General features: G+C 41.6%; 1 protein-coding gene across 1 annotated transcript; it reads left to right on the plus strand.

Annotated features, from left to right (window-relative positions):
• Nucleotides 1-7,093: 7,093 nt before the first annotated feature.
• Nucleotides 7,094-11,441, plus strand: S100P (S100 calcium binding protein P). Its single transcript, XM_005016233.6, has 3 exons — nt 7,094-7,120; nt 7,748-7,853; nt 11,284-11,441. The coding sequence occupies exons 1-3, from the start codon at nt 7,094-7,096 to the stop codon at nt 11,439-11,441; spliced, it is 291 nt and encodes a 96-aa protein (XP_005016290.2).
• The last annotated feature ends 3,203 nt before the right edge of the window (nt 11,442-14,644 follow it).

Here is a 14,644-nt window from a genome sequence, read left to right on the forward strand (position 1 = left end):
GTCATTTTAAAATCTTATTATTTTTTGTCCTGAAACTCATTACGGATGTTTCCTATACTGCATGGTAAAACACTACCCTGTGCCATATACTCTTTTGAGGTTCACAAACATGACTCCGCTATATTTCTGCAAGCCCTGTAACTTTGTCCCCTACACAAGAAAGTCAAAATGGTAAAAAGGCTGATGACCTTCATACCAGGTCAAGAAAGCTCTCGGTTATGCATCAGAGCTGTAAGTGGGTGTGGTAAATTTTGGTCAATCCATATATGTTACTGGTTATTTCTATATTTAAGCACTGTGAGAAAATGTATGATATTCGGGGAATTTTTCAAGGAAAGCTACCAAATGTGGCTTGGTGGCAATCTTAGTCTGTAAATCATATTTCCATTAAAACACCAGAAAAAAAATGTTGATTAAATGTGGTTCCTACCAGCAACGTCACCTTTCTAACAGCTGCTCCTGTTTTGTATGTTAACATGGTAATTTCCAACATCTGGCATTTGAAGATTACCCCCAATTTATCATAACCTATGAGCCAGAAGGCTGTTTTCAGAGCTCCAGCTGGTGGTCCAACTCAGTCAAAAGGACTTTGACACCTGTGCATCATGTGTATCACCTTTCTCTGCTCCTGCACCACTTGTAAGTGACAAACCCTGTCCCAGGCAGGCAGACTTGTCAGGCAGACTTTACCTTCTTCATGGTTATTTTGCTAGATTTAAAAGAAAAAGAGCTCTTAAAGAGAATCCTGGGCATTTGTTTTTAGCCAGTTTTGGTGGTCAACATCTCTTGGACAGGCTGGTGCAACAGTTTGAGATTTAAAGTCTTACTTTAAGCACAGGCCAAAACACACTGATTTAAGAGCAAGACTGCCACAACATATTCTAAAGCCTTGTATGTCTTCTTCTGTGCTTTCAGTGTCTCAGCAAAGTACTGGGCTTAGTCACAGGTCCGCAGCTGAGGCTCCCTCTCTGTTTTTGTCATGCTCAGGGCACTGGTTTAGAGCACTGGACTTCTCAGTCTCTTCTATTCAACTTGAGACTGCTGCCCTCAGCTCTTGCTCTTCCTGCTCCATTGCACACAGATTCAAGCTTGATTGATCTACCTGGCTCTTGGGCAGCTGGTCTTAGCAGCTGGTACTGGTTGTCTCAGTCAAACCATGCTTACTTTCCAAAGTAGTCCTTCATAGCATCTGTAGAAGAGGAGTCTGGAGCAGCATTTCTCCCTGCATAATGTCAGGCACCCTTGGTAGCAGGCAGGATGAGGCAGAGCCCCAACCACCATTCTGGCAAAATCGTTGTGTTTGTGTATGTGATGCTATGACTAATGTTTTTGTGTCTGATAATGGTGCTTTCAGAACGGCAGTGACATTAACTTGGTTGACTAAAATTCATTTGAAACCTGGTTTTATCTAAAGTGATTTCTCTGTACTGCTGACATCAAGAACTATTGCAAAGCTGCCAGTGTTCACAAAAACACAACACCTACAGCCTGGGCTTAAATTGACTTAAGGAAGCCTGTGTGCATTAGTTAAGAACACTCTCGGTTTAAAAACACTCCTCCGTTAGGCAGCTGTACCTCTGGATCTAGGCTACGTCTATGGAGAAAAGCCAATCTAAGCAAACAGGAAGGGTCTTATTTGAATGGTAATTCTTGCCTAGTTCTTAGCGTTGCTTAGGAAATAAAAGTTGAAATCAATACTTTGAGATAAGACGTTTTGCTTGGTTTTCTATTAAAGACTATGGCCCTCAACTACATCACCAATTTAAGGAAAAATACTGCTCTTACAAGAAGCACCTGAGGAGGAACTGGTGAATGTCATAGGGTCCATATGGTCTGTGTTTCCACTGACCTAAGGGCTTCTTATCTTATTTTTATTCTAGGTCTTCAAACCTAAAGGCAATAATGTGTGCTGCATTTATTTCAGTCAGACTCCAAACCAATGTCTATTGCCACATCCTCTGTAAATAACAGCAGAAACAAACCAGAGTAAATCTATGATATGATCAGAGTTTATTTTTGCCACTATGCTTGTATTGGGTGGTTACAGTGAGGACAGCCATAAGCACTTTGATATTTTTTAATGTCATCTTGTATCACTCTTTTGGGAACAGGAAACATAGAAAATACAACTGAAAATTATGAAGATCAAAAGATCAACCAATTTCTTTGAACATGAGAAAGGGCAGATGATAATATATTAACACTTCTCGTTTTCTGAGTAGTATAATGGAAATTTTGTGATAAAGCAGCACTTTCTAATAACAGGGCTTTGGTTGTGTTGGGCTCATGCTGTGGGCTGGTAGGCTTTGGCCACTGAGAAGTGACACCAGTTCAATTCCTCATCCTTGTTCCTCTGGCCAGAGCGGAGCCGGGTGGCAGGACTCAGCAAAGCCCTGCAGTCATGTTAAATGGAGAGCATCAGTCATAGCTGGGGGACCTGGTGCCTGAGTGGGAGCTGAGACCATGGCCTGCATGGGTTGCTGGCATTGTTCTGGGGGTGGATTGCGGGTGGACACCATCAGAGAGACCGGGCAGAAACATCATACATGGCTAGAGCTGCTCTTATTGAAGTTACTTGAGAACTTTATCTCAGTAAAGTATCAGATCTACAAGGGTAGAGGAGTATAGAAAGGATAAGGCAGAGACAGCAAGTGCAGCACCTGTGTTTAGCGTTGTTACTGCAGTACAGACAGAAGATAGAGAAGTTACGCAAGGTAAGGGTTCAAGATACTAACGAAAAATTGGGTCTGCCGCCTACATCTGCCCTGAAATGCTCCATGCTCTGTTATCTGCTCATGTGCTTGTCTTGTCCTAAATGTCAGGCTCCTTGAGCTGGGGTGAGCTATCTGCACACTGCCTGCCGCAGTGGGATTGCAGTCCATGGTTAGGGCTTCTGAAACCGTGTGAAAATAAATCACGAAAGGAAGTGATAGGTATTGTGTTCTGTTACTTTATAGCCTTTAACTCTGTAAAGAAAAAAAGAAAAAAATAAAAGCATCTCTAATGAACACAGCAGAAAGGTATGCGGTGGTAAGGTGACAGACACAACAAAAATAGCCCAGGTCTGACTGGGTTTGCTCAGGCAGAGTGGCTCTCTTTTCTCGTGTTAGCAGTTGTACAATATTAAATACAGTTGGTCCTTTTAAGTTTGCTTTTTACATTCGACCTGACCTTAACCTAAACAGTCTAGACCTAAACTACATCAGGCCTGCTATTGAGCAAGAAAGGAAATGGAAAAAGCATCTCCCATGTCATTGAAGCTCTGTGCGGGAGGAAAGTGAGCCGAGAGGCCGGCGGCTGGTTTCACGGTTCGCCCTCACACTGCAGCATGGTGGGCACTGGGCCTGGGCTGAGCACGGGCACCACAGGTGGGCCGAGGGGGCTCTGGGGGCTGTAACCTCCCTTCTGGCCTCAGTTGGTGTTACTCTGTGCCAGCATAGCTGAGAGCAGTGTGTTTGTTGCTCATTGTTTTTGCTCTGAAGCCACGTAATATTTTAACAGAGAACCGTCGTGCTTCATTTTGGCGGTGTTTCACCTCTGCTGTGGTGTCATGCTGAAAGTTCACCTCATGACCTATGTTAAAATGACTCCCATTGAGACTCCCCAACCCAGGGATGTTTCACTATTGAGCTGTAGTTAACTGGCAGAGGGTAGGCCCAATGGGGTGCCAGGGGGACCAGGGCTTAGGGCAGGGTCTGTAAAGCAGTGGTGACCGGTCTCATCCCATGAGGTCCATCACAGCCAGGCAGCTCCCAGTCCCATGGGCAGGAGAAGGAAGGAGGGCAAAGCAACATGCCGGCAGGGCATGAATGCAGGGAGGTGACAGCAGAGAGCGTGGAGATCGTGGTACCCAAGACAAGGGATGGATGGGAATGGAGCAGGACACAGGTTACAACAGCAACTGGAAACTAATGTTCATTTTGGTGTCTGCTTCAGTGACTGAGGCTGAGCAGTGCACACCTGGCACAGCTCTGTGCACGCTAAAGTGAGCCCTTGAAACCGAATGTGCTTTGAGCTGCAAGTAACTGCCAGCCCATAGCACAGGCCTCCTCCTCTCCTTTTGAGGCATTTTTGAGCTTGTGAGATTTTAAACAGAGATGTCAGGTGTGTCCTACTGGAAGGTGGCTCATTCAACTTAAGAATACACAGGAACATACAGCTCTTAGTGCTCGTGTATTTATCCTGTTTAGAAATGAATGCAAAGTAAAACCTAGGATTTTATAAGCATTAAGGTATGGCAACTCACAATTGAACTGCCTGTGTGAGAGTAGCTGAGGAATCATGGTTCATAGAAATCATGACTGAAGCACTTGAGTGGACAACTTCTGTTACCTCAGGGTGCGACCTCTCCTTCTGTCATTGCAATAGGAACACAAAGGTAGTCATGGAAGCCTTAATACGAACCTTAAACCTGAATATAGAAATCCTGTAAAGAGCATCCAGGAAATTATTTAATCATGGACTGAAAACTAGACAGAAGTATTTACACTGTAAATATTAATTTACTGGCTGTAGTATATTCATTGATTTTACAATCTAATATGGCTAAATCTAGTGCACTAGTAAATGTGTTTAAGACGAGTCAATATACAATGGTAAAATACATTTCCCATGCTTCAGCTTTGCCTGACGGCAGTAATCTAACTCTCAGCTCAGAAATTCACAGCCAATTAATTGACCTTGGTCTTCACAATTTTACCTGTCTTTAAACTTCATTTAAATAGTATGGGACTTTAATAATTGGATTTGTGAAATAAATGTTAAGGGTATTTTAAGAAGTAAATGATAATAAAATGGTAAAGACCAACGCATTTGGAAGAACCCTCAAAATAGCTAACAGAACTGATTCATCCTGTCACCAAGCACCACATGTGCTGGTAAGACCTTCTTCCTGTTTACACATTGCCATTGCCTGTTTAGTTTAATCACTTTGTGTTTTGTAGAATGACGTAGTAGCTGCATCATTTAGACATACATAAATTTGCCGTGCATTGTGGAAACAGAATGACCTTTAAAAATCATTACCTAGACTTACAGCAAGTTTTCACAGTCAGTGCAAAGGAAAACCCCACTCTTCAGTAAATAAAATGTGTTGGTAAGCTAAATTCAACAGAATATCCAGGACACTGGAAAATATACTTTTTTTTTAAATAATTTTGTCTCAGTGTGGAATATGCAATGCTTGTTTTTGAGTAAAATGCTACCCCCACACCAAGAGAAAAATAAAGTGCTTTTTAGTACTGCTGCTGAGATGGAACATATGAAAAACAGTAGATTCGTCATTTAAATTGTGCTTTCTTCCCCCTGTGCTTCTTATGTTCTAATACATAACAGATTTGTGAAAATTGTCAAAAGGTTGCTCTCCTGTAACTTCCTGAACCTTTTGGAATAAATGTTAAGGGGTGATAAGCTCTAATAGCAGTTTAACTTTTCAGCTGTCCCAGCAGTGACTGTGACACAAATGGCTCTTCAGAGCTGATAAATGCATTTATTCAGACTTTTCCAAAACAGAAGCTGCTGCGAAAAGTATAAGATAAAATTTATTCTCAAAGAGAAAATCATCACAAAATCGCATAAATCTCATGTAAGCCTGAATGTCTGGCCAAGTACCATGAAATTTACGCATCTAGATGGTTTTTGGAAATGACTTAACTGTGAACATTAGTATCTTATAAATAATGTAAATTTTTGGGCCAAGTCAGGGACAGCAAGACCTAATTCTGGATAAACCCTCGGTAACACCTCACCCAAGCTGTTGTCTATACCATTTCTTGAAGAAAGAAACCTGAGAGAAGCAACCAATGGCAATTATTTACATTAAAATAATAATATAAAATTTAACCAAACCCACAGGAAATGTATTATCTCACAGGGTAGCTGGACAGGCATCAAAACACTTCTTTCTCTCCCACAAATACCTCCTATTTGTACTCTGCTTTGTTTCTGTGTTTTGTTCCTATTTTGCAAACAGTTGTAATAGTCTGTTCCATGCCTTGTGCTCCAAGCTGCTATTTTTAATGAAAAACAAATTAGAAGAAAATATTTAACCAATGCAAAACGTGTGAATTGAAAAGTCTGAGCAGCACTGATGTGTGTGCATGCTCATGAATACAAATATGCCATGTTAAAAAGAAAAAAAAGATAAAAAACAGATGTTATTAGTATGGTGACCTTTCCATTTGTAGAAATTCAAGTCCTGTGGTTTATTTTGTGTTTTTGCACTTTCGGAGGCACCGCCTCAAAAACTGCGTCACCTTTGTTTGCACAGAAAAGTGGGTCAAGAATGAGGAGATCTTTTCTGCCAGGTTATGTGACAAAGGTGTGGCCATAAAGACCAATATCCTATTGACTGAAGCTAACGTTCTCCCCCTCTCTGTCTTTTTAGGTGGTTGTTTTTTGTTTTTTGTTTTTTTTTTTCTCTTCCTCTGCGTTACTAGCATGAATGAAAATGATTAAAGTCGTGAGAATTAGTGAAGTAGGCACCTTATTTTGCTGGGATTTCTTCCAGAGGGAGGAACTGATTTCTCTCCAATGGCCATGTTTAACGATGTTACGAATGTGTGTCAAACAACAAGTTCATGGCCCTCAAAGCATCAGCGACTGGCACTGTGTGCATGCAAACACCAGACCATGCTCATTGCTGGCAAGGCCTCATTGTTTGCTTTCTTCTTCTTCTGAGGAAAACCACAGGTTTCAACAGGCACTTTAATGTAAAAACCTTCAAACTTTACCGAAAACCATTACCCATTTAATGCAAATCAACTGCAACTATGTCATAAGGCTGAAGCCATGGGAAAAAAACAGCTTTTGCGAAGTGTTTAAATGAAGCATGCAGCTTGAGACATTGCAGTGGCTTTCCAGGAGATACCAAATCAGTTACTGGGGAACGTAAGAAAGAAAATCATGCTGTTGTTTCTTTCAAGGAGGTACTAGATTTACGTATATTTGTGATGTATCGTCTTGCTCTGAGGCATCATAAATGTTACAGAACACATTTTGTCTGATGAAGAAGTGGCTACAGCTGTCTGTCAGAAGAGTTAATTTTTAAAATTCTTCTCACTTCAAAACAAATTTTGGCTAACTACTTTGTAGCATGACACAGCTGGAAACTTACCTTCACGTAGTCAGAGGTACACCCAAAGACATCCAAACTCAGCCTTAATTTTGGGAAGCCATAATCGGGGTCTTCTACAGGGAATGTTTCACCATGGGATGCATCATGCTCTTCATGCAGAGTGCTCTAGTTTTGAGAGGTTCCCCCAAAACATTTTCTCACACTTGCTTCTAGAATAGATGTAAGGCACCTTAAATGAGCTCCTGCATGTTTAGTGTAGCTGCCTGGCATTCAACAGAGTGACTCTGCTGCTTGGACAGAAGTTTTAACCCATTCCCTGTTGAGTGTAGCTGGTCACCTTCTGCCATCTGAGCTGCCACTTCCATGTAATGTCCTCTGCTGTGTGTAGGCAGCAGCTGGAGATTGAGCAATGTGGGTTCAGTGCATTTTCTGCCAGCCACATGGCATGATAACGCTGGAGCTGTGAAGAGCTGTCAGTACTGAGGCGTGCAGTACTCCGAGCGGCACCCGGTATGGGTATTTGCTGACTGATAAGTGTCCCTCTGGTGAGCAACCACTGGGTGGGACAGGAGCATAAAGCACCTCCAATAAGGCCCATCTCCATCCTTCAAAAGAAACCCGAGGCTGTTCCAGCTGAGGAGAAAGCCAGACCCCAGCAGTGGTGTGTCCCAGATGGAAACCATTGCTATCTTTGACAAGTATGCGAAGACAGCAGACAACACACAAACCCTCACCAAAGGAGAACTAAAGACCCTCCTGGAAAAAGAACTCCCAAACTTCCTCTCAAAAAGAGCACGGCTTAATTTCTGTATTATGGCAAGGGCCGCAGGCTTTATACATTACAGGGGAAGTTGCATCCAGAAACATGCAGTGGTTTGTAGAAACTTTTCTAAGTACGCCACTTGAATAAAACTGGAGTAAATGTAAAACTGATTCTGATAGTCAGAGGTATTCTCCATTTACCAAGTTCATCAAGTTGTCAGGACCACAGCTTTGAAATAGGTTGTTTTTTGTCTTCAGAATTAATCTACTTTTTATTCCCAGATTTATAATCTTACATGATGTCACGGCTGCTGGGAAGGTCTTGACTAGAGATGCAGAACCTCTCTACATATTTCTACACTTACTTTCCCTAGGTATTTATATCTGCATACTTAGTATGCGCATCAAAAGGATGCACAAACACAAAGAGCAACAGATGAATGCAGATCAAACTGTTTAGCACCTGCCTTTAATAGTAAAAGAAAGGCCTGAAAAAGTAGTTTACATCATAGGTTTGCATGTATGCCTCATGTACATTTAAATAGTTTATATATATATATATACATATAAATAAAATATCTCCACGCAGGTATTCAAAATTCTTAATACATTATAGCAAAAGCTTTAGTTGCCTGGGAAACCAAATGCTTTTCCTTTTCAATTGTTTTTTATTTGCTTATCTTTGCTAAAAATATCTATAAAATGTTTTTTAAAATCTTGCTCTTTGCACAGAGTACTAACATTTATTTGTACATCCAATTATTCTTCTTAAATGCAAAAATCTAGAATGAAATGTTCCAAATGTGGCTGCCATTTTTTGTATCCTGTATAATTCAATTTTTTAACAACTACTTCAGGGCACTGTAGACGGTACTTGACATGAGTTAGTCTCTTTACAAGGAAGCTGCATGAAACCATGGTATGAAATCCATGCCTGCTGGATTTATGACTCACAAATTAAATACAGATGCAACATTCAGAATAAAAATCTGGATGGCTCTGCATGAATAGAAGAAAATGTCTCTGAAATTATTTTAGATCAGTGGTTGTGACCCAAAAGAGTCATAGTAAGCTGTTCATGGTCATGGACTTGTATTTAGTCAAAGTGTCTCCACAAGAAGAAAATCAAAAACAAAACACAACAAACAAGCAACAACAACAAAACATAATTATAAAGGGGTATGAAATACCCCCAAAACATGACATTTGACGTTTGGCCTATGAAGAGCTGAGGAGCCCCAATGACAGCTGAATGAGATGATGCTCAGGGCTGGCCCTGGATATGTTTGCAGGGCACCACCTGCTCCAGTTGTACGCAACTGCTCCTCCAGTCCTAACTACTTCCTGAAATCACTGGAAATAAACCAACATTTTCCAGGAGGGTAATTAGCTAAATGTGCTGTCATTTTCTAGTCTCCATCTCCATTTCCCATCTTTACATACTCTAGAGAAAAAGAAAAAAAAAAAGAGAGAGAGAGAAAAAAAGAAAAAAAAAGAAAAAGAAAAAGAAAAAGAAAAAGAAAAAGAAAAAGAAAAAGAAAAAGAAAAAGAAAAAGAAAAAGAAAAAAAGAAAAAGAAAAAGAAAAAGAAAAAGAAAAAGAAAAAGAAAAAGAAAAAGAAAAAGAAAAAGAAAAAGAAAAAGAAAAAGAAAAAGAAAAAGAAAAAAAGAAAAAGAAAAAGAAAAAGAAAAAGAAAAAGAAAAAGAAAAAGAAAAAGAAAAAGAAAAAGAAAAAGAAAAAGAAAAAGAAAAAGAAAAAGAAAAAGAAAAAGAAAAAGAAAAAGAAAAAGAAAAAGAAAAAGAAAAAGAAAAAGAAAAAGAAAAAGAAAAAGAAAAAAAGGAGGGGGAAGGGAAGGGGAAAGGGAGAGGGGAAAGAAATAAAAAGGGAAAGGAAAAGAAAAAGGAAAAGATAAAAGAAAAGGAAAAAAAAAGTATGCCAGTATTAGAAAAAAATACTTTAAAAAAAAAAAAAAAAAAAAAGAAATTTGAAACAACGATGCCTTGTTTTGCAAACTAATAACTGCAAGAAAGCAATGGAGAATATAAATCTGATTTTAGGGGAAAAAAAAAAAGTTACTGTTTTACCTGCATTTTACTAACTTTTTTTTTTTTTCCAAGAATATTCTGAGAAATAGGGTCCTTTAAATACACCTGTTTTATATCAATATGTCTGTTTTTAGGATTAGTTACATCTAGCAGAGCTCACAACTGCCTGGAAAGATCTTGAGTCAATCAGAAGCAAAAGTAAATCCATGTCATAAGACTGAAGGGTTGGACTAGGTTATAAAGAGTTTGAAAAAAAGATAATTCCCACATCAGAAGTAAAATTCAGAAGTAAAAACTAGTTCATGTGCTTCACTAAATAGTTTTAAATATGCATTTATAAATTCAAAATTTATGATTGAAAAGAAATAGAATTTTCCAGACACATTCATCGATCAACTCTGGGCAATTGCTTCAATTTTTAGGGATCTAAAGGTGCACATTTTTTAAAGTGAAACATGAAATTACAGAATGAAATATTTAATCAGACCGTGATCAAGCAGCGCCTCCAGGCACTTCCTTGAACATTTCCAAAAGTTTTTATATATTCTTTCGATTATAATAGCAGATTTTGGGTTGTTTAGCTTCTACAAAAGTCCCACGGTAGTTTCCTATGTTCCATGGGTCTCTACTGCCATCCCCTGTTTATTTTTCAAACTGCGTTATTCCTAAAATTGGAGTTGATCAGTGCCGCGATTCAAGCCAAAACAGACCTCCTGTGAGTTTTCTAGAAATTTTATTTATTTATTTGTCAAAACGTATCCATATATACATATATATCTTTTTACTTGGTCATTGTCTTGCTTGCTACCATCCTCACGACGGACTGGACTGGTGAGGCAGGCGGAAAGATGCCAAGTTGGAAAGAATAAAGTTTATTTTCTAACACTTTTGCCTGTGGTACCCGCAGCCCGGGCCCAGGGAGCACCCTGGTACTGCTTAGGCTGTTCACATCCTTGCCGGGATGGCAGTGCTTGAAGCTTACATCCAACATTTGCCCCAAGGAAAACATCATTTTGGCTTTTTCTGGGCTGCAAAGCACATGAGCTCAGGCAGAGCCCTTCAGGGGAGGGTTTGGGGAATGCACGGGGTTGAACTCAGCTGTGTAATGTCTTTGGGGCTGTGGACAACACAGCTTTAACCATGATGACAGCTGTTTTAAAGGTAGAAAACTTGCCTCTCTGTGCTGCTGCATGGCCACTGCTCCCAGGTGCAGTAAAGCCAGGAGCATGCCTTTAGCAGGAGGCGATGCGCTTACTGCTTCCTTTAGCACCCTCTCCATGGGGATGCCAGCAGCACACACACAAACTTGTCCCCAGTGCCACCTGAAGCCCCTGACCTCTGTGTGCTCCCTGTGATGCTTCTGGGCTTTGTGCATCCCCCCCACTGCAGCCCACTCCTTTTCTTTTGCAGACAGGGAAGAACAAGGACGCTACTGATGAAGTCTTCAGGAATCTGGATGAAAACGGTGATTCCCAAGTGGACTTCAAAGAATTTGTCATCTTTGTGGCAGCTCTGACTTGCTGCTGTCATAAATATTTTGAGCAGAAAGCAGCCAAATAGTTGTCGAAATGCTCACAAGACACTGTCTTTGCCTGTGCTCCATATGTTAATGCTATGGATCCTGTCATCCTTTCCATGTACTGTGCTGCAGTTTACAAGCATGCTGGGCTGTAAAAATAAATCCTCCAGTGCTTACATCCCTGTCTTGAATGCTAAAATCTACTCCTTTGTGGAAGGGCCTGGGCTTAATGGGTCCCACTAACAAGTACGGAGCAGTTTCTCTCTTTCTCTGCTTTTTGAAATGCTGTTCTTAGCCAAAAGGCTCAATATCCTCCCCAGGGCAGGGCAGTAATCTGCCTCTCCAAGCTCGCATGGATTTATTTCCTATTACAAGATAAGGCCCTTGTACCAGTACAGTGATATTGCCGTGCAGTTGCAAGGTAGATGGGGTTGCACACTGCAACCATAGAATCACAGAAGGGTTTGGGTTGGAAAGGACCTTAAAGACAACCCAGTTAAACCCCCTGCCATGGGCAGGGACACCTCCCACCAGACCAGGCTGCCCAAAGCCCCATCCAACCATGAAATAATGCTGAGTAAGGCTGAAGCTAAGCCACAGGTTTGACCCATTCATAACCACGTGGAGGTGGGCATATGGTGAAGTGTATTCATCCTTTTGGGAACCCACTGAGAAAAATTTGGGCCTATTGGATTACTTTGGGCTGTTTTAGGCTGTCCTTTTACCTAGCCACCTTTCATGCCTCAGTTGGCTCTACGAACTAAACAGTGCAAGCACCACCTAAAACTTCATTCCTAACACCTCGGGCACAGGATCCCAGTGCATATTACTGGATGTGACAGCTGGCTGCTTCAGGAAAGGGGCTGCCCTTCTCTTCCCCATCACTGCGTGGGATGAAGTAACCACCATCCAAGGGCCGGGATTCCCCTTGGTCCCCACTAGCTGCTGGCAGGACGCTGAGCCCCTTGCCCCCCTCATACCCTTTGCCACATGTGTCTGGTGTTCACCCCAGCACCACACCAGGCACAGCGGCCACCCGCAGTGGGTGCAGGGGTGGTCCTCAAGTGCCCATCCCCTGCCCCAGGGACCACAGGAATGCGTCTCCACTCCAGCACTGCTACAGACAGAGCTCACGCAACACAACATTTAGAGCAAGGGCCCGACGTCTGTCCCCACATCATTTTGGTCATGCTGGATGACACTCGGGAGGATACTGAGGTCCCAGAGACAAGTACATCACACACATTACACCTGCAGGAGTACCATTGCTTGCTTTGTTGGCAGTGGCCATTTCTCTGCACCACCCAAGCAAGACAACTACTAAATATGAAAAGGCACAAAATTCTCGCCAAGCCAGGGATCCCAAATCAGCCTTTTCTCCTTATCTTTTCATTTGTTTGAGGCATCTTCACAGCTCTAATCCAGTATGACCACACCTGATGAGTGCTGTGCAGCTCAGCCCTTGCCAGGCTGGCAGAGCCCAGGATCCCCTCACTCACTGGTTCGTCAGGGCTCACCTGAGAAAAGCACTTTCCTCATTGTGAAGGCAGTTGATTATCATTTATGAATTATATGAATGTTACATATTCAGAGGTATTTACAGAGGAAAATTTCATGCATAGCATGGCTGGGTAGCCAGCTATATAAACCATCCTCAGCTGAGGAAATTCAGTTGTGTTCGTTACTTTATTTTAAAAAATGTATTTATCCTTTTATCATTTAGCATTAGTATCTAAAAGGTTTCCTCTGCATTGCTTCACATCCATCCTCACAGAAATTATGGTTTGTTACCACTGTGTGGCACTACATGCAGCCATTTCAGTGCCTGCTGAGTCTAAAACTCTCCATCACAACTGAGGCAGAATTTGAACTGGTGGTAAAACTCAAAACAAAACACAGGTGTGCTTTGCACCGTGGCAATCTCCTCTCTGAATCATCGCTGTATGTCCCATGGAGAGCAGGACAATTTGTCCACAATGGGCATTTCACCGAGCCCTGTGGAGACTGCACCTCCTGGGCATTGCTGTACCCTGCAGCCACCCAAGGAGTGCTGCCCCTTGCTTGCCAGTCTCAGGTCTCTGGGGAAATCACCGCAGCACAGTTCAAAACACCACTGTGATCCCCTTTCAAATGCATCTTTTAAAGAGCACACAGGTGAAAAGCTGTCCTGTCAGCCAAGAGATTCACCTTATTACTCCATTTTATGTCTAATTTCAAAGAACGCACTGTTCGGTGGTGAGAGCTGTATCCCATTATGAGCAGTACTGTAATTTATCCTAAATTGCACTCTTATTTCCTAGACTCCCTGCTTCTGGTGTCTGCTAGCCTCACAACTGCACTCACTCTCTAATTCCATTTTGCCCCTTTTCCTGATTTTGTGAGGTTTTACCCGTGCTTGTAAGACATTTGAAGGCCTGCTTTACTCCACTTGGCCACAGTACAAAGCTAAACCCTTTTTGACCCATCACCCCCACAGACTCTGAAACACCCTAAATGTTAGCACAGTGCTGAGCTAAAGCATGCTGCCTTTTGTGGGGGAGGACCTGAGCTTTCTCTCTTGCCACCAACTTAAGCATGCTAGGAAGAGAGTGGGATATCATTTTTTTCATTGTTCCTGCAGCCCCCAATCCTGTAAACCCTTAGGTTTGTGTTTAACTCCCATCAGGTCCCAAGGTCCCACCAGCGGTACCTGTGGGGATACCTGGAGAGCTACAGGAGCACCCCTGGGATTGCAGAGCCCTGCTTACTCCAGGGCCATGGGCTGATTGGAGAACCAGAGGGAGCCTCCCATGTTCACTGCTGCAGAGAGGGGGACAAAAAGGATTTGTATTTTTTTGGTGTTTTGTTGTGTGTGTTGTTTTTTTGTTTTGTTTTTTTTTTTAACCTGCAGATCTTTCAAAAGCTCTAACTCTGTGATGAATATTCATTTCAATGTAGTACTGAAAATTCAACTGATGACACCTCAAAGAGAAAATGATCCAGGAATAAAAGAAATTAACATATAGCTCCCACCTTAGCCTAGAACAAAAGTGACTTTTCAGAATATATTATTCAACCTAAAAGCATTTCGGTAGAGACACTTTAATATCTTTCAATCCACTGATTTTCTTCCCCAGTACTATTAATTTCCTCCAAATCTACCCAGAATGTGCCATGCATTTCCTTCCCTGGATAAACTTTTATAATTCAGAGTTTGAGTTGCAGAGATGCTAGACCTGTTTTTGTGCCTACAGGTTAATCTTAG

This window comes from Anas platyrhynchos, chromosome 4 (assembly GCF_047663525.1).
Source record: "Anas platyrhynchos isolate ZD024472 breed Pekin duck chromosome 4, IASCAAS_PekinDuck_T2T, whole genome shotgun sequence".
In the NCBI taxonomy this organism is placed as follows: domain Eukaryota; kingdom Metazoa; phylum Chordata; class Aves; order Anseriformes; family Anatidae; genus Anas; species Anas platyrhynchos.